Below are 18,861 nucleotides of genomic sequence, written 5' to 3'. Positions count from 1 at the left end.
AGAATATTTTACTTGATAGTGAAGTTGTGTCATGAAATATAAAAGATTACAATTGAAAGGATCATGTGGACTGGAAAATTTTATGGAGGGAGATCAGGATTTGAGAGATTTGAATCGTTTAAAAGCATGGGCATTGTAAGCAGAGGAGACTGTAGGCAATAACTGAGCATAGGTTGAGGGAAGGGGGATCATAAACTGGGCTGCTAAGACCTTCAAGCAAAGGATTAGTGGGAAGTTAGTTAGTTTAAAATTGATCAGATTTGTAGGTGATGATCAGATTTGTAGGTTTTGACCATAGTGATGGCATAATATCAAAGAGGTGTTTTAGGAAAATAAATATGGGAGTAACATTGAAGTGGGGGCTTATTAAGTTTTGCTTGAGATGGAAAGAAAGGAAGCAGGGAGACTTTAATTTGGGAAAACTAATTAGGAGACACAATTAATAGGGCTGAGAATCAGAGGTGGGTAGGAGGAAAAAGAATGAATGGTGGATACCTTGAATTAAAAATTTACAAAGTTTGAGGACCACTTGAATGCCTGCAGCAATAGAAAAGGAGAGTGGCCTCCCAAGATGGGTCATCTCTGGAGGCTGACGGGGGAAACAGTGAGAGAAAGCTGAATATGGGTGACCTGTGTGTAAGGGGAAGAGATTCCACTGGTTTTTAAACTCACTGAGTTCAAAACGTAACTTTTGCATGTTGCAGTATAGAAATTGAAAACATCAAACTGGAATGCAAGTGAAACTGAGAGCTAGGGATGTATTAGAAAGGCAGTGGGTTTCAGCTGCCAGTAATTTCACTGCACTGAAGAGCGACAGACATAGAACTATAGTTGGCCACATTTTAATTATTCACATTTGTTCTGTTCTCTGTATTTAGGACTATTGTTGGGAAGACCATGGATATTCTTTGGTAAATCGTCTTTATCCAGATGTAGGACAGTTGATCGATGAAAAATTTCATATTGCTTACAATCTTACTTATAATACAATGGCAATGCACAAAGATGTTGATACCTCAATGCTAAGACGGGCTATTTGGAACTATATTCACTGCATGTTTGGAATAAGGTTAGTCTGTTTTCTTATGTTTATGAAGAGGTATTCCTTTAGCCTAAATTATTCAGGTGCTTGGAACACATATGCACAGACATACGTTAACATACTCAGAACCATCCCCTCCCCAATAGCTTGCTTATTTTTATGCATTTTGTGCTTCAAAAACTTGATTTTTTTGCAGCTTGGTGTGTTTCCTCTTGCCTAGCTAAGCAGGAGGGAGAGTTAGGAATGCTGACAAGCGTTAAATAACAGATGCCTCCAGGGAAGAGGAGAGCAAGCAAGCTGGTCCAAGAGCATAGAGGAAGAGTCAAAGTTTGTCTCTGAACATTTATGGTATCTTTTCCCTTTGTATCATCTTTTATCTCCTGACACACTCATACTTCTACCTTCATGGAACTTAGAGCTCTTACAGTACCCTTCTAAAGAGTACCTACTCCCATGATATTTCATCAAAATACAAAACTTTCATATCCTGTTAGGTATTCAGCCACATTCATTAATGCTATATAGGAAACACAGCCATCATAAACCACCTTCTAACATACACAAACAACCATGCTGTGGTACTTTCTGATTATTTTAGCTGTAAAGTCAGACTTTCTCTTGCTTCTTCATTTTATCAGTAGCCAGGCTATGACTTTAGACTCCTGAATGGTTATATAGGACCCCCTTTCTTCCTTTTCTACTAAAAACCAAATAGTAAACTTCAGTTCTAGGAACTATGTGCCAGTGGGGCAGAGGAGACATTGGTGCCTACGACCATCTTGGCTTAGCCTTTCCTAAGTGTAGACACTGTGAAGCCATCTAGAGACTGATTCTTTCCTCTCAGACACCTCTCCCCACTTTTTTCTCATCTGACCCCAAGAACTCCTGGAAACATAAGAAAAAAAATTTATTTACACAAATAGATTATAATTTATATATCATGCAGTAGTATCAATAAGTATTATTGTCTGATTAATTTGTTAATTTCTTAATATCAGAAATACTCAAACTTTGTTTCCAGAATTTGTTCCTCAGTGTGGTTGCTTATTCATGATTGTAAATATATACTGTTGCTTGGGCACTGGCAATTTTTTTGTTCATCTAACTTCTCTGTTTCTTACCCCTTTATAACTCATTCATCCACCCCCAATGAAACATTGTAAAGCTGTCATTTTGGGGGACAGCTACCTACAGAAAGAGGGGGAAAGAATACAGCATGTACTGTTGATGTCTGTACTTCCATAAGAAGAAAACAGACTATACATCAAAAATATAATAATTCTCACATTGTCTTTTAACAGATATGATGACTATGACTATGGTGAAATTAACCAGCTATTGGATCGTAGCTTTAAAGTTTATATCAAAACTGTTGTTTGCACTCCTGAAAAGGTTACCAAAAGAATGTATGATAGCTTCTGGAGGCAGTTCAAGCACTCTGAGAAGGTAAGTACCTATTGTGTTTACTGTAACTTAGCAGTGATCCTTATTCTCCTTCACCTAATCTAATGGGTCTCAAACACCTTCCATCACCTCTACCAACCCAGAGAAGAACATTCCAGATCAGCTGTCTCAGGTGCCCCTTGGAAGGGGGAACCTCATTATGGTTTAAAGTAAAAGAATAAAGACAGGGAGGACAGGTGTGCTGGCCTCTCCTCAGAATGCTGGCATCACTGTAACTGCTTAGGAGAAAGAAGAGACTGTGAATGATGATTTGGTGGGGAAGTTGTTATTCTAACAAACCTTCAAGAAGAGATGTGATCGAATATAAATATATAAGCTCAAAACATCTATCCAGACAGCTTTTGTTTTGAGAAACTGATGTTATTCAGTGGCACACAGAAAACATTTCTGGTGTTTATTAGATGCACTGAAACTGATTGTGAATGCTTATAACCCTATCTCTTTTCTTTTTGCATCTTTATTGGAGTATAATTGCTTTACAATGTTGTGTTAGTTTCTGCTGTATAACAAAGTGAATCAGTTATATGTATACATATATCCTCACTGAACCCTATCTTAAATAATAATGTGTTTTATATTCAGGTTCATGTTAATCTGCTTCTTATAGAAGCTAGGATGCAAGCAGAACTCCTTTATGCTCTGAGAGCCATTACCCGCTATATGACCTGATGCCTTTCCTCCATTAAAGAAGATGAACGATCAGCAGATATAGTCCTACAAGGGGAAGGTACTAAGCCCCAGGACCAATGGTAGATAAAAGAATTCAGAAATCCATTGTGCCATGATTCCTTTAGTTTCTGCTATTTTACTGTGGAAATGCCACTGCTGGCACAAGCAGTGAGTGCTTGGCAGCTTCAAGTTTAGAGCTGTGAAGAAGGGCTGCTGTTCACAGTATTTTGCTTTTTGACAGTACAAGATGCTGTATAACTGTTTTAATACAGCAAATAGTAACTCTCAAAATCCTGTTGCTTTTATGTTAAAAAATAACAAGAATTGGAGCATGCAAAGAATGGGACTTTGATAATGATGTAAGCTTTTATATTGATACATAAAGGATTTTAGATATTGGTGCTGCTATTCCTGCTGGTGGAATGAATAGAGTGGCTGTTCAAGTTAAGCTATTAGTACTAAAGTGAACACTGCTACTATCTGAGCCTACATACATAATTTTTGTGGTTTCAAATTAAACTTGCATATGTGTTAATTTTTTTTGCATCTAAAATTACTCACAGCTCGGCAAAGACCATTATGATGGTAACAGCTCGTTTCTTTCATATAGTTTTTAAATTCAGAGTTATTGGATGATATTAAATTACAGTGGCATTCTTAAAGATTTTCTTCAGAAAGCAATCTTAAATGAAAGTGTGTAAATTATAAGAAAAGCTGGCTACCTTTTGATATGCTGTTTCCCAAGATTCTCTGACACTGGAGGGCAGCTGTCTTGTACAGTATTTTTGTTTCCAGCACCACAGTTACAGGAAACATTGCTGTAGACTCTGCTGCGCAGTCCCAGGAGCATCCTGCCCCTCTGCTCCTGCCCACCTCCTGGTCCCCACTTCACAGGTTGTACAGCTCCTTAAATAAGAAAGCTGGAAAATGTATTTAGTCAGGTTATCAAATTTGAAATGCAAACAGGCTTGAAAAAATGTATTAAGTACTTTGTATTCTGGAGCATGAATTGCTTTTGAAGTCTGTCAGTATTATTGGTATTTTTCAATAAAGAATAATTTTTCTCCAATTTTTTTTGCTGTCTCAGTCTCTTAAAAAGTCATGACTTCACAATCGGTAGCTATTCTGTTTCTTTTGACTTTTTCATTAGCCATCACACTTAAATAATTCTGTAATCAGATGAGAGACTATTAAATGGCAAACTCTTGAAGTCACTTTGAAACATATAAAGAAAAGTTTTATTTTGGAAATAACTGGTACAGCCCCATGCCTTGTCCATTTTGGACTGAGATGTTTTAGGGGCCAAATAGAATTATTAAAAATTATTAGAAGCAAAGGCTAATTAGGGAGCCACTACAGAACAAAAAATGACACTGTCAAACAATTAGAAATAGCTCTAAATTTAATCAGAGCTGTTGTAATAACTCTCTTACTCATCGAAACATTTATTGAGCTCCATCTAGTGCCTATAAATTTATAGTGTGCGATGGGAGGCACAGTTTTGAATGGAGGTGATGTACTTACCTTCATGGCTGTACACCCTATTAAGAAGATAAGACTATCACCTTAGATAAAAATTATCTTCAATATATTTAAAGATATACATAAGCCCATTTCTAGTCAGCTTACAATAATATACAAATGGTCTTACCTATTGAACTTGCGTCATACCTCTGCCCTTTTCTGCCTGCTGCTGGGTTTTTTCATCATAGCAATACAGGTGAATCCAACAAGTAAAGTTGCACTGGATTTAGTTAAATTTTTACTCATTCTGCTTCTGCTCTTTGTTCTTTGCACTTGCTCTTGAAAATACAAAATTTCTAATAGAGGTTCTAATCAGTAGTAGGATGATCACAAAACAAGATAAACTGAGTTCATTACCTTCTTTCACTGAAGCTTATAAACTACTTACAAATCACGATTTGACATTTTAATGAGTAAAAAAGTGTGCTTATATCTAAAGTAAAAAGGCATGCCTGTGATACAAAGTTGATGTTTCACTACCTCCCATTTAACAGGTGTTTATTACTCAATGTTTTCTCAAAACTAAACACATAGGATTTCTAATGTCACTATAATCTTTGAAACTAATAGTTTCCAAGATAACTGGGGGTGGTAAAATAGAATACACTATGGAATACCAAAACTCTCCCCCACAAGAGGAATTTTTTTCTTAATCATGAATAGATTTCTGGTTGAGGTTTCCCAGATTCAATTTTTAAATCAGTTTTTTTGGTAAAAATTGGGGAACTTTTTTATTAGGTGAAACTTAATTCAGTATCTCTTACTATAAGAATGAGATTAAATTCTAAACATTTATGTATTTACCACAATTATTAACTTCATATAAGTAATGGTGATATTTTTAACTTAAAATTCATTTAAGAGTTAAGAGATTTTTAATTCTTCTAATGGTTACCTATTTTCAAATTATTTTGATAACAGACCAGTGGTAGATAAGTAAATAAATAAAACTTGTTGGATAAGCATGTTTTCCAAGCTTCCACATTTCACTCATTAAGATACTCAAATTTTGTCACATATTTGTGACTAGTGAATATCAAGGGAAAGCAAAAGGCAGGTAGATGAGGAGTGACATCACCAGTGAAGCTCCAGGTCCTTGTTCCCCATGAGACACTGAGCTAACAACAATATAAGGACCAAAATACCTTTGTGAGAACTCTAGAAACCCCTTGGGAAGCTATAGCTCAGGCAAACACAAAACCAGGAGAAGGCTGCACCAAAAGGTGTTAAGAAAATTTGGGGCATTTTGCTTGTCCTAGCCCTTTCCTTTGCCTAGCACAGCATGATGCAATTGAGAGGAAACCCCCAATTCGTGGCTCCTCCCTCAGGACAGAAAGGAAAAAGGTGAACTTGTGTCCAATATTCAGCTTGTCTGGGGGCTGTTTCAGGGACTGAATTCTGTCTCACCTGACTTGGAGCACTAGTGGGAGTGGCAGCATGGTTTGGATGCTGGTTGTGGGCCACTGAAAACAGAAGTGAGCATAGAGGTGCATTAGAGCAGCAGGGAGTCTACAGTTACGTAGCTAGGTACAGGAGATCCAAGAGAGTACAGCCAGGAATAAAATAGAAATTGGAACAGGAAGCTCCTGAGAAGAAACAGAGACAAGCCTCTTAGGGAAATTAAGACAGTTAAAAGCAGATATATATCTTGGAATAAAAGCATACACACATGCCCAAAGAAGATACGTCCCTGGAAGTAGCTATTTTTCAAATGCCCAAATCTCAACAAAGTTCACAAGGTATATAAATAAACAGAAGAATGTGGCAAAATCTAAGAAACAAATCTAGAGAAACAAGCCCTAAAGCAATGCGGAAATCTGATTTACGTAACAGAATTTTTAACAGTTGTCTTAAAGATGCTCAATGAACTAAAAAAGAACAAGACTGACAAATCAGGAAAATGATGCATGAACAAAATGAGAATGTCACTAAAGAGAATAAAGAAGAATCAAATTCTGGAGCTGAAGCATACAATAATTGAATTAAGGGGAAAAAACCGAGTTCAACTGGAGATTTGATCAGAGAGAAGAATTAATCAGTGACCTTGAAGAGTTATTAATATTATCAATAACTTTGGAGTTACTATTAGTAACCTTGGAGGTTATTTGATATTATCAAGTCAGAGGGACCAAAAAAATGAAGAAAAGTGAGGAGAGCCTAAGGGATGTAGGGGGACATCAATAACCAAGTGGGGAGTGGGCAGAACTGTAAAGGAATGGCGTTTTGTATGCAAATCGAGTTATCAGCTTAAAATATTCTTATAACTGTAACATTTTTAAACGTAATCCCCATGGTAACCACGAAGAAAATCTCTTTAGAATTTACACAAAAAGAAATGAGAAGGAAATCAAAGCATGTCACTACACACACACACAAAAAAAAGTCAATGAAACACAAAGGGGGAAGAGGGGAAATGAGGTACAAAAAAGCTACAAAACTTGCAGAAAACAATTAACAAAATGGCAATACTAAGTCCTTCCCTGTCAGTAATTACATCAAATGTAAATGAACTGAATCCCCCAATCAAAAGACACAGATTGGCCAAATGGATAAAATAAAAAAGAGGATTCAACTATATGCTATCTATAAGAAACTAACTTTAGATCTAAGGACACATATAGACTGAGAGTGAAAGGCTGGAAAAAGATATTCCATGCAAATGGTAACCAAAAGAGAGCAGAGGTGGCTATATGAATATCAGACAAAAGGGTCAATTCACCAGGAAGCTATAACAATTATAAACATATAGGAACCAAATACCTAAATATATGAAGCAAATGTTAATAGAATTGAAGAGAGAAATAGATAGCAACACAATAATAGTAGAAGATTCAATACCCACTTCCAAAAATGAATAGAACCAACAGAAGGAAACAGGACTTGAACAACACTATAGATTAGTTGGATCTATCAGACATATACAGAACATTTAAACAACAGAAGAATATACATTCTTCTCAAGTGCACATGGAACATTCTCCAGGACTGACCACATATTAAGTCACAAAACAAGTCTTAACAAATTTTAAAAGACTGAAATCATACAAAGTATCTTTTCTGATCATAATGGAATGAAACTAGTAATTGATTGCAGAAAGAAAAACTGGAAAGCCCACAAGTATGGAGAAATTAAACAGCACATTCTTAAAAAGCCATTGCAAAGAAGAAATCACAAATGGAATTAGAAAATATCTCGAGATAAATTAAAAACAGAACACACCAAAATTTATGGATGCAGTGCTAAGAGGGAAGTTTAGAGCTATAAACTCTTACATTAAAAAAGCAAAAAAGATCGCAAATCAACAACCTAACTTCACACGTCAAGGAACTAGACAAAGAACAATCCAAACCTGGAGCTAGCAGAAGGAAGGAAACATAGAGCAGAGATAAATAAAACAGACAACAGAAAACAACAGAAACAATAACAACAAGACAGTTGTTTGAAAAGATCAACAAAATTGACAAACCTTTAACTACATTAAGAAAAAAATCAAATATATAAAATCAGAAATGAAAAGTGGGACATTAACAACCAATGTAAAAAAAAAAAAAGGATAGAGACTATTAGGTATTGGGTGGGCCAAAAAGTGCCTTCAGTTTTTTAAGTAAAAATAGAAGACATTTTTCATTTTTACCAAGAACTTTACTGAACAATGCATTCACCCTTTTGTTCCACTTCCTTCTGCCATTTTTCAGGCAGCTTCATAATTCCATCTTCCCAAAACTTTTTTATCTTTTTTTAATACATTTTTAAATTAATTAATTATTTTTGGCTGAGTTGGGTCTTTGTTGCTGTGTGTGGGCTTTCTCTAGTTGTGGCGGGGGGGGGGCTACTCTTCATTGCGGTGCTCAGGCTTCTCATTGCAGTGGCTTCTCTTGTTGCGGAGCGCAGGCTCTAGGCATGTGGGCTTCAGTAGTTGTGGCTTGCAGGCTCTAGAGTGCAGGCTCAGTAGTTGTGGCACACGGGCTTAGTTGCTCCACAGCATGTGGGATCTTCCCAGACCAGGGCTCGAACCCCTGTCCCCTGCATTGGCAGGCAGATTCTTAACCACTGTGCCACCAGGGAAGCCCAACTTTTATCTTTTTGAGCAAAGAACTGTTCCAGGTGCCTTCTACAGTCTAAAATTTCAAAAAATTGAAATTTTTTCCATTAAGAGAATTTTGTAAAGAGCAAAATAAATGGAAATCCGAAGGTTCAATGTCCGGTGAATACGGCAGATGAATCAGAACTTCCCAGCCAGCTGTAACAGTTTTCACCTGGTCATCAAAGAAACATGCAGTCTTGCGTTATCCTGATGGAAGATTACGTGTTTCCTGTTGACTAATTCTGGATGCTTTTTGTCAAGTGATGCTTTCAGTTGGTTTAGTTGGGAGCAGTACTTGTTGGAATTAATCGTTTGGTTTTCTGGAAGGAGCTCATAATAGAGGACTCCCTTCCAATCCCGCCATATACACAACATCACCTTCTTTGGATGAAGACCAGCCTTTGGTGTGGTTGGTGGTGGTTCATTTCACTTGCCCCACGATCTCTTCCATTACACATTGTTGTACAGTATCCACTTTTCATCGCCTGTCACAATTTGTTTTAAAAACAATGTTTTCATTACATTTCAGTAGAGAATCACATGCAGAAATATGGTCGAGAAGGTTTTTTTCACTTAACTCATGTGGAATCCAAACATCAAAGCGATTCACATAACCAAGCTGGTGCAAATGATTTCAGTGCTTGATCTGGATATTTTGAGTATGTCGGCTATCTCCCACCAGGTATAACATTCATTGTTCTCAATTACTGTTTCAGTTTGATTGCTATCAACTTCAACTGGTCTACCTGACCGTGGAGCATCGTCCAGTGAGAAATCTCCAACACGAAACTTCGCAAACCACTTCTGACACAATCAGTCACGGCACCTTCTCTATAAACTGCACAAATCTTTTTGTGCATTTCAGTTGTGTTTTTATCTTGAAATAATAAAGCATAATATGCCAAAAATGTTTTTTCTTCCATCTTCAATATTAAAATGGCTATGCAAAAATTCACCAATTTTGATAAGTCTTTCTTTAAATGCACGCTGATATGACAGCTGTCACATACAATCTAACAAAATTGTTCTGAATGACGTTAAAAACAACTAACTGCTACTACAGCCATCTTAAAAAAACGAATAAAAAAACGAATGAAACTTTTGGCCAATGCAATAAACAAATTGGATAACTTAGAAACACACAACCTACCAAGATTGAATCATGAAGAAACAGAAAATCTGAACAGACCTATAACTAGTATGGAGATTGGAATCAGTAATCAAAAGCTCTCAACAAAGCCCAGGACCAAATGGTTTCACGGAAAAATTATACCAAACATTTAAAGAAGAGTCAACACCAAACTCATCCAAAAAATTGAAGAAGAGGGGCTTCCCTGGCGGCGCAGTGGTTGAGAGTCCGCCTGCTGATGCAGGGGACACGGGTTCGTGCCCCAGTCCGGGAAGATACCACATGCCGCAGAGCAGCTGGGCCCGTGAGCCATGGCCGCCGAGCCTGCGCGTCTGGAGCCTGTGGTCCACAACGGGAGAGGCCACAACAGTAAGAGGCCTGCATACTGAAAAAAAAAAAAAAATTGAAGAAGAGGGAACACTTCCAAACTCATTCTATGAGGTCAGCATTACCCTGAAACCAAAGCTGGACAAAGCGGCTACAAGAAAACTACAGACCAATATCTCTGATGAATACTGTTGCAAAAATCCTTAATACTAGTAAAGAGAATTCAATGGCACATTTAAAAAATGAAGATAGGGCTTCCCTGGGGGCGCAGTGGTTGAGAGTCCGCCTGCCGATGCAGGGGACACGGGTTCGTACCCCGGTCCAGGAGGATCCCACATGCCCCAGAACGGCTGGGCCCGTGAGCCGTGGCCGCTGAGCCTGCGCGTCTGGAGCCTGTGCTCCGTGACGGGAGAGGCCACAGCAGTGAGAGGCCCGTGTAGCAAAAAAAAAAAAAAAAAAATGAAGATAGATTCCTGAAATGCAAGGATGATTCAACATATAAAAATTGATCAGTGTAATACACCATGTTAACAGAATGAAGGGGGGGAAAACATATGATCATATCAATTGATGCAGAAAAATCATTTGGCATAATTCAACACCCTTTCATGATAAAAAATACTCAACAAACTAGTAGAAGGAAACGATCTCAATGTAATAAAGGTCATATGTGAAAAGCCCATAGCTAACATCATACTCTGTGAAAGACAAAGCTTTTCCTCTAAGATCAGGAACAAACCAAGGATGCCTACTCGCACCACTCATAGTACCAGAAGTCCTAGCCAGAGCAATTAGGCAAGAAAAAGACGTCCAAATTAGAAAAGAAATGTAAAATTATCTCTGTTTGCAAATGACATGATCTTATATATAGAAAATTCCCCCCACACACACACACAATAAAAAATTACATTTTAAAAACCTGTTGAAACTAAAATATTCAGCAAAGTTGCAAGATACAAAATCAGTTGCATTTTTATACACTAACAATGAGCAATCTAATAAGGAAACTATGGCAACAATTCCATTTATAATAGCATCAAAAAGAATAAAATACTTAGAAATAAATTTAACCAAAGGAGTTTAAAGACTTGACACTGAAAACTATAAAACATTACTATAAAAAACTAAAGGAGACACAAATAAATGGAAAAGGACCATTCAATGAGGAAAGGACTGTCTTTTCAACAAATGGTTCTGGGAAAACTGGATATCCACATGCAAAAAAAATGAAGTTAGACCTTTACCTTACAACCATACACAAAAACTAACTAAAATGGATTAAAGACCTAAATGTAAAAACTAAAACTTTAAAACTCCTAGAAGAAAACATAGGGGGCAAAGCTTCAGGACACTGGATTTGGCAATGATTTATTTGACATAAGACCAAAAGGCAACAGAAAAAATAGATAAATGGAACTACATCAAACTTCTATGCATCAAAGGGCACAATCAACAGTAAAAGGTAACCTACAGAATGGGAGAAAATATTTGTAAATCATGTATCTGACAAAGGCTTAATATCCAGAATATATAAAACTCCTTTAACTCAACAACTACCACCAAAAAAAACAAAACAAACAAAAAACCCACAGACTGATTAAAAAATGGGCATCTTATAGTTTTCAGAGTACAGGTCTTTTGCCTCCTTAGGTAGGTTTATTCCTAGGTACATTATTCTTTTTGATGCTATCGTAAATGGGATTGTTTCCTTAACTTCTTTGTCTGATATTTCATTGTCGGTGTATGGAAAAGCAACAGATTTCTGTATATTAATTTTGTATCCTGCAAATTTACTGAATTTATTGATGAGGTCTAGTAGTTTTCTGGTGGCATCTAGGATTTTCTATGTATAGTATCATGTCATCTGCAAACAGTGATAATCATACTACTTCTTTTCCAATTTGGATTCCTTTTAATTCTTTTTCTTCTCTGATTGCTATGATGAGGACTTCCAAAACTATGTTGAATAAAAGTGGTGAGAGTGGGCATCCTTTTCTTGTTCCTGATCTTAGAGGAAATGCTTTCAGATTTTTACTGTTGAGTATGATGTTAGCTGTGGGTTTGTCATATATGGCCTTTGTTACGTTGAAGTATGTTCCCTCTGTGACCACTTTCTGGAGAGTTTTTATTATAAATGGATGTTGAATTTTATCAAAAGCTTTTTCTGCATCTATTGAGATGATCATATGATTTTTATTCTTCAGTTTGTTAATGTGGTGTATCACACTGATTGATTTGCAGATATTGAAAAATCCTTGCATCCCTGGGATAAAACCCACTTGATCATGGTGTATGATCCTTTTAATGTATTGCTGGAGTCAGTTTGCTAGTATTTTGTTGAGGATTTTTGCATCTATGTTTGTCAGTGATATTGGCCTGTAGTTTTATTTTTGGGGTATCTTTGTCTGGTTTTGGTATCAGGGTGATGCTGGGCAAAAAGAGTGAGTTTGGAAGTGTTCTGTCCTCTGCAATTTTTGGAAGAGTTTCAGAAGAATAGGTGTTAACTCTTCTCTAAATGTTTGGTAGAATTCACCTGTGAAGCCATCTGGTCCTGGACTTTTGTTTATTGGAAGTCTTAAAATTACTGATTCAATGTCAGTACTGGTAATTGGTCTGTTCATATTTTCTATTTCTTCCTCATTCAGTCTTGGGAGACTGTACCTTTCTAAGAATTTGCCCATTTCTTCTAGGTTGTCCATTTTATTGGTGTAGAGTTACTTAGAGTAGTCTCTTATGGTCCTTCTGGTATTCTGTGGTATGGTATTTCTGTGGAGTCTGTTGTAACTTCTTTTTCATTTCTGATTTTATTGATTTGGGCCTTCTCTCTTTTTATTCTTGGTGAGTCTGGCTAAAGGTTTATCAATTTTGTTTATCTTTTCAAGAGCCAGCTTTTAGTTTCATTGATCTTTTGTGTGTGTGTGTGTGTGTCTCTATTTCATTTATTTCTGCTCTGATCTTAATGATTTCTTTCCTTCTACTAACTTTGGGTTTTGTTTGTTCTTTATCTAGTTGCTTTAGGTGTAAGGTTAGGTTGCTTGAGATTTTTCTTCTTTTTTTTTTTTTTTTTTTTGCAGTACGCAGGCCTCTTACTGTTGTGGCCTCTCCCATTGCGGAGCACAGGCTCCAGACTCACAGGCTCAGCGGCCATGGCTCACGGGCCCAGGCACTCCACGGCATGTGGGATCTTCCCAGACCAGGACATGAACCCATATCCCCTGCATCAGCAGGCGAACTCTCAACCACTGTGCCACCAGGGAAGCCCTCTTGTTTCTTGAGGTAAGCTTGTATTGCTATACACTTCCCTCTCAGAACTGCTTTTGCTGCATCCCACAGGTTTTGGATCATCATGTTTTCATTGTCATTTGTCTCCAGGCATTTTTTATTTCCTCTTTGATTTACTCAGTGATCGATTGGTTGTTCAGTAGCATATTGTTTAGCCTCCACATGTTTGAGTTTTTTACAGTTTTTCCCTTGTAGCTGATTTCTAATCTCATAGTGTTGTGGTCAGAAAAGATGCTTGATATAATTTCAATTGTCTTAAATTGACCAAGGCCTGCTTTGAGGCTGAGTATGTGATCTATCCTGGAGAATGTTCCATGTGCACTTGAAAAGAATGTGTATTCTGCTGCTTTCAGACAGAATGCTCTGTGAATTAATCAGTTAAGTCCATCTGGTATAATGTGTCATATAAGGCCTGTGCTTACTGATCTTCTGTGTGGTTGATCTTTCCATTGATATAAGTGGAGTGTTAAAGTCCCCCACTATTGTGTTACTGTCAATTTCTCCTTTTATATCTGTTAACATATGCCTTATATATTGAGGTGCCCCTATGTTGGGTGTATATATATTTACAATTGTTATATCTTCTTCTTAGATTGATCCCTTGATCATTATGTAGTGTCCTTCTTTGTCTCTTGTAACAGTCTTTATTTTAAAGTCTGTTTTGTCTGATATAAGTATTGCTACTCTAGCTTTCTTTTCATTTCCATTTGCGTGGAATACCTTTTTCCATCTTCTCACTTTCAGGCTGTATGTGTCTCTAGATCTGAAGTCGCTCTCTTGTAGACAGTATATATATGGTTCTTGTTTTTGTATCCATTCAGCCAGTCTATGTCTTTTGGTTGGAGCATTCAGTCCATTTACATTTAACGTAGTTATCATTACGAATGTTTTTTACTGCCATTTTGTTAATTGTTTTGGATTTGTTTTTGGAGGCCTTTTTTCTTTCCTTCTTCTTTTGTCCTCTTGTTATTTGATGACTATCTTTAGTGTTATGCTTTGATTCCTTTTTCTTTTTTGTGTGTATAGATTTTTGATTTGTGGTTACCATGAGGTTTTGGTATAGTAGTCTGTATATATACATGATTGTCTTAGTTGCTGATCTCTTAGTTTCAAATGCATTTTAAATACTTGCATTTGTACTCTCCTCCCCTCATGATTACTGGTTTTGATATATTTTACATCTAATTGTTTTGCATATCTCTTAACTGCTTATTGTGGAAACAGATGATTTTACTACTTTTGTCTTTTAACTTCCCTATTTGTGTGTGGATGATTTCCTATCTTTACTGTATGTTTGCCTTTACTGGTGAGCTTTTCCATTTCATAATTTTCTTGTTTCTAGATGTGGTCTTTTCTTTTCTGCCTAAAGAATTTCCTTTAGCATTTGCTGTAAAGCTAGTTTGGTGGTGCTGAATTCTTTGAGCTTTTGCTTGTCTGTAAAGCTTTTGATTTCTCTGTCAAAGTACAAGACCATAAACTATAAGTCCATGTACTCCATAAACTATAAGATGCTGATGAAAGAAATTGAAGATGACACAAACAGATGGAAAGATATACCATGTTCTTGGGTTGAAAGAATCAATATTGTTAAAATGACCATACGATCCAAGGCAATCTATAGATTCAATGCAATCCCTGTCAAATCATCAATGCCATTTTTCACAGAACTAGAACAAAATTTTTTTAAATTTGTATATGAACACAAAAGACCCCAAGAGCTGAAGCCATCTTGAGAAAGAAAAATGGAGCTGGAGAAATCACACTCCCTGACTTCAGACTATACTACAAAGCTACATTAATCAAAACAGTATGGTACAGGCACAAAAACAGACATACAGATCAATGGAACAAATCAATGGAAAGCGCAGAAATAAACCCACACATCTACGGTCAATTAACATATGACAAAGGAGGCAAGAATATACAATGGAGAAGAGACAGTCTCTTCAACAAATGGTGCTGGGAAAACTGGACAGATACATGTAAAAGAATGAAATTAGAACATTCATAAACTCAAAATGGATTAAAGACCTACTGTCAGACCTAAATGTAAGACCGGATACTATAAAACTTCTAGAGGAAAACTTAGGCAGAACACTCTTTACCATAAATCACAGCAATAGTTTTTTTGGATCCCTCTCCTAGAGTAATGGAAATAAAAACCAAAATAAACAAACAGGACCTAATTAAACTTAAAAGCTTTTGCACAGCAAAGGAAATCATAAACAAAACAAAAAGACAACCTACAGAATGGGAGAAAATATTTGCAAATGATGTGACCGAGAAGAGATTAATTTCCAAAATATACAAACAGCTCATACAGCTTAATATCAAAAAAATAAACAGTCCAATCAAAAAATGGGCAGAAGATCTAAATAGACATTTCTCCAAAGAAGACATACAGATGGCCAATAGGCACATGAAAAGATGCTCAATTTCGCTAATTATTAGAGAAATGCAAATCAAAACTACAATGAGGTATCACTTCACTCCGATCAGAAAGGCCATCATCAAAAAGTGTACAAATAATAAATGCTGGAGAGGATGTGGAGAAAAGGGAACCCTCCTACACTGTTGGTGGGAATGTAAATTAGTGCAGCCACTATGGAGAACAGTATGGAGGTTCCTTAAAAAAAAACTAAAAATAGAGCTACCATATGACTCACCAATCCCACTCCTGGGCATATATTTGGAGAAACCTATAATTCAAAAAGATACACGCACCCCAATGTTCATAGCAGCACTATTTACAATATCTAAGATATGGAAGCAACCTAAGTGTCCACTGACAGATGAATGGAAAAAGAAGATGTGGTATATATACACAATGGAATATTACTCAGTCATAAAAGAAGAATGAAATAATGCCATTTACAGCAACATGGATGGACCTAGAGATTATTATACCAAGTGAAGTAAGTCAGACAGAGAAAGATAAATATAACGATATCACTTACTTATATGTGGAATCTAAAAAAATGATACAAATAAACTTATTTACAAACAGATATAGAAAGCAAACTTATGCTTACCAAAGGCGAAAGCGGGGTGGGAGAGGGATAAATTAGGAGTTTGGGATTAACATATACACACTACTATATATAAAATAGATAACAAGGACCTACTGTATAGCACAGGGAACTGTACTCAGTATCTTGTAATAACCTATAATGGAAATGAATCTAACAAATGTATGTATGTGTGTGTGTGTGTGTGTGTGTATTATATATATATATATATCTGAATCACTTTGCTGTAAACCTGAAACTGAACATTGTAAATCAACTATATTTCAATAAAAATTTTAAAATAATTATTTTTCAAAATAAATAAATAAAAATGGGCAAAGGACTTGAATAGACGTTTCTCCAAAGATGATATATATGGCCAAAAAACATATGAAAAGATACTCAATATCACTAATTATTAGAGAAATGCAAATCAAAACCACAATGAGATACCATTTCACAACCATTAGGATGGCTACTATCAAAAAACCCCAAAAAACAAAAACAAAACAAACAAAAAACAGAAAATAGCAGGTGTTGGAGATGATGTAAAGAAATGGGAACCCTTGTGCACTGTTGGTGATGTGAAATAGCACAGCCTCTGTGGAAACCAGTAAAGAGATTCCTCAAAAAATTAAAAATATTACTACTATATGATCCAGTAATTCCATTTCTGGGTATACACCCAAAGGAATTGAAAGCAGGATCTCAAAGATGTATTTACACACCCATGTTCATAGTAGCATTATTCACAATAGCCCTGAGAGAGAAGCAACCCAAATGTCCTTTGATGAATGAATGGATTAAAAAGTGTGATATAAACATACAAGGAAATATTATTCAGCCTTAAAAAGGAAGGAAATCCCATCACATGCCACAACATGGATGAACTTTGAGGACATTATGGCTAAGTAAAATAAGCCAGTCACAAAAAGACAAATGCTGTATGAAATATCTAAACTAGTCAAATCAAATTAATGGAAACAAAGTAGAATGGTGGTTTCTAGGGCCTGGGGAGAGGAGGAAATGGAGAGTTGTTTAATGGATTATAGAGTTTCAGTTTTGCAAGATGAAAAAGTTCTGGTGAACTGTTGCAGAACAATGTGAATAAAGTTAACACTACTGAACTGTACATTTAAAAATAGTTAAGATGGGGACTTCCCTGGTGGTCTAGTGGTTAAGACTCCACACTTCCTCCACAGGGGATGTGGGTTCGACCCCTGGTTGGGGAACTAAGATCCTACATGCCACACAGCACACCCCCCCCAAAAAATTTCTTTTTAAATTAAAAAAAATAGTTAAGATGGTAAATTTTATGTGTTTTTCACCATAATTTTTTTTTAAGGCAGGTAGATGGTTCCAAATGGTCCAGCTTGCACATGAGTCTGAGTATAACATGGAGGACAGGTACAATGGTATTCCACTATGAGTTATTATATTAGTTATAAATACAGAGGGTGCTGTTTTAGGGGGAAGAGAGTTTTATCTTTTTCACTGAAAGTAGAATATATAGCCTGCTATGGTTAAAATAAATACTTAGATCTTCAAATGTTTTTGAGAGATTAGCCTGTCAGCCTTTTTAAAAATGATTTCAGCGGGCTTCCCTGGTGGCGCAGTGGTTGAGAATCCGCCTGCCGATGCAGGGGGCACGGGTTCGTGCCTCAGTTGGGGAGGATCCCACATGCCGCGCGGAGCGGCTGGGCCCGTGAGCCATGGCCACTGAGCCTGCGCGTCCGGAGCCTGTGCTCCGCAACGGGAGAGGCCACAACAGTGAGAGGCCCGCGTACTACCAAAAAAAAAAAAAAAAATGATTTCAACTACTGGAGTGAATCTACTAGTATATAATTATGGATGAAAGACTTATGGATAAGGTGAGTGTCTCTAGAGGATTTTGCTGAGCCCCAACCAGGAATGAGCCCCAAACTAGAGGAGCCCTTGGTAAGTCTATTTGTTCCTGGAAATTTAGTTTTTTTCTAATAGATATTAAGAACCCATCTAGGCTGGGATGCCTGCCTTCGTCCCATTAGTCTTGGTATTTTGTTAGCGTGAGAGATGAGCTTTTTGGTTATTAATGGCTCATCTCTCACCCTACAGAGCAGAGTAGTAAATCTACTTTTATTTCCAAATCGCCTTTGGCTAATATGGGATAACAATGGTTATCTCAATTTCTTTGGTTTTTATCATTTATTCAAAGGCCAAACTTATCCTACAAAGAGTGGCAAACTAATTACCATCATAATTTATTGAGCACCTACTATACATCAGTCACTATACTGGACAATTTGCCCATTTTGTTTTTTTCCTAAACTACACGATATTAAAATAGATATT

At 36.7% G+C, this 18,861-nt stretch overlaps 1 protein-coding gene across 4 annotated transcripts in view; it reads left to right on the top strand.

Annotated features, from left to right (window-relative positions):
* SESN1 (sestrin 1) overlaps positions 1 to 4,244 on the top strand; it is a 116,106-nt gene extending 111,862 nt beyond the window's left edge. For all 4 annotated transcript variants that reach the window (XM_081251456.1, XM_081251455.1, XM_081251457.1 and 1 more), the window contains 3 exons: positions 879 to 1,069; positions 2,344 to 2,488; positions 3,089 to 4,244. In XM_081251456.1, the coding sequence (XP_081107582.1) occupies positions 879 to 1,069; positions 2,344 to 2,488; positions 3,089 to 3,175 (423 nt within the window). In that variant the 3' untranslated portion in view covers positions 3,176 to 4,244. The remainder of the gene's footprint in view (positions 1 to 878; positions 1,070 to 2,343; positions 2,489 to 3,088) is intronic.
* The last annotated feature ends 14,617 nt before the right edge of the window (positions 4,245 to 18,861 follow it).

This window comes from Mesoplodon bidens, assembly GCF_964165515.1.
Source record: "Mesoplodon bidens genome assembly, chromosome: 12".
In the NCBI taxonomy this organism is placed as follows: Eukaryota; Metazoa; Chordata; class Mammalia; order Artiodactyla; family Ziphiidae; genus Mesoplodon; species Mesoplodon bidens.
This window is presented reverse-complemented; position numbering and strand designations above follow the sequence as displayed.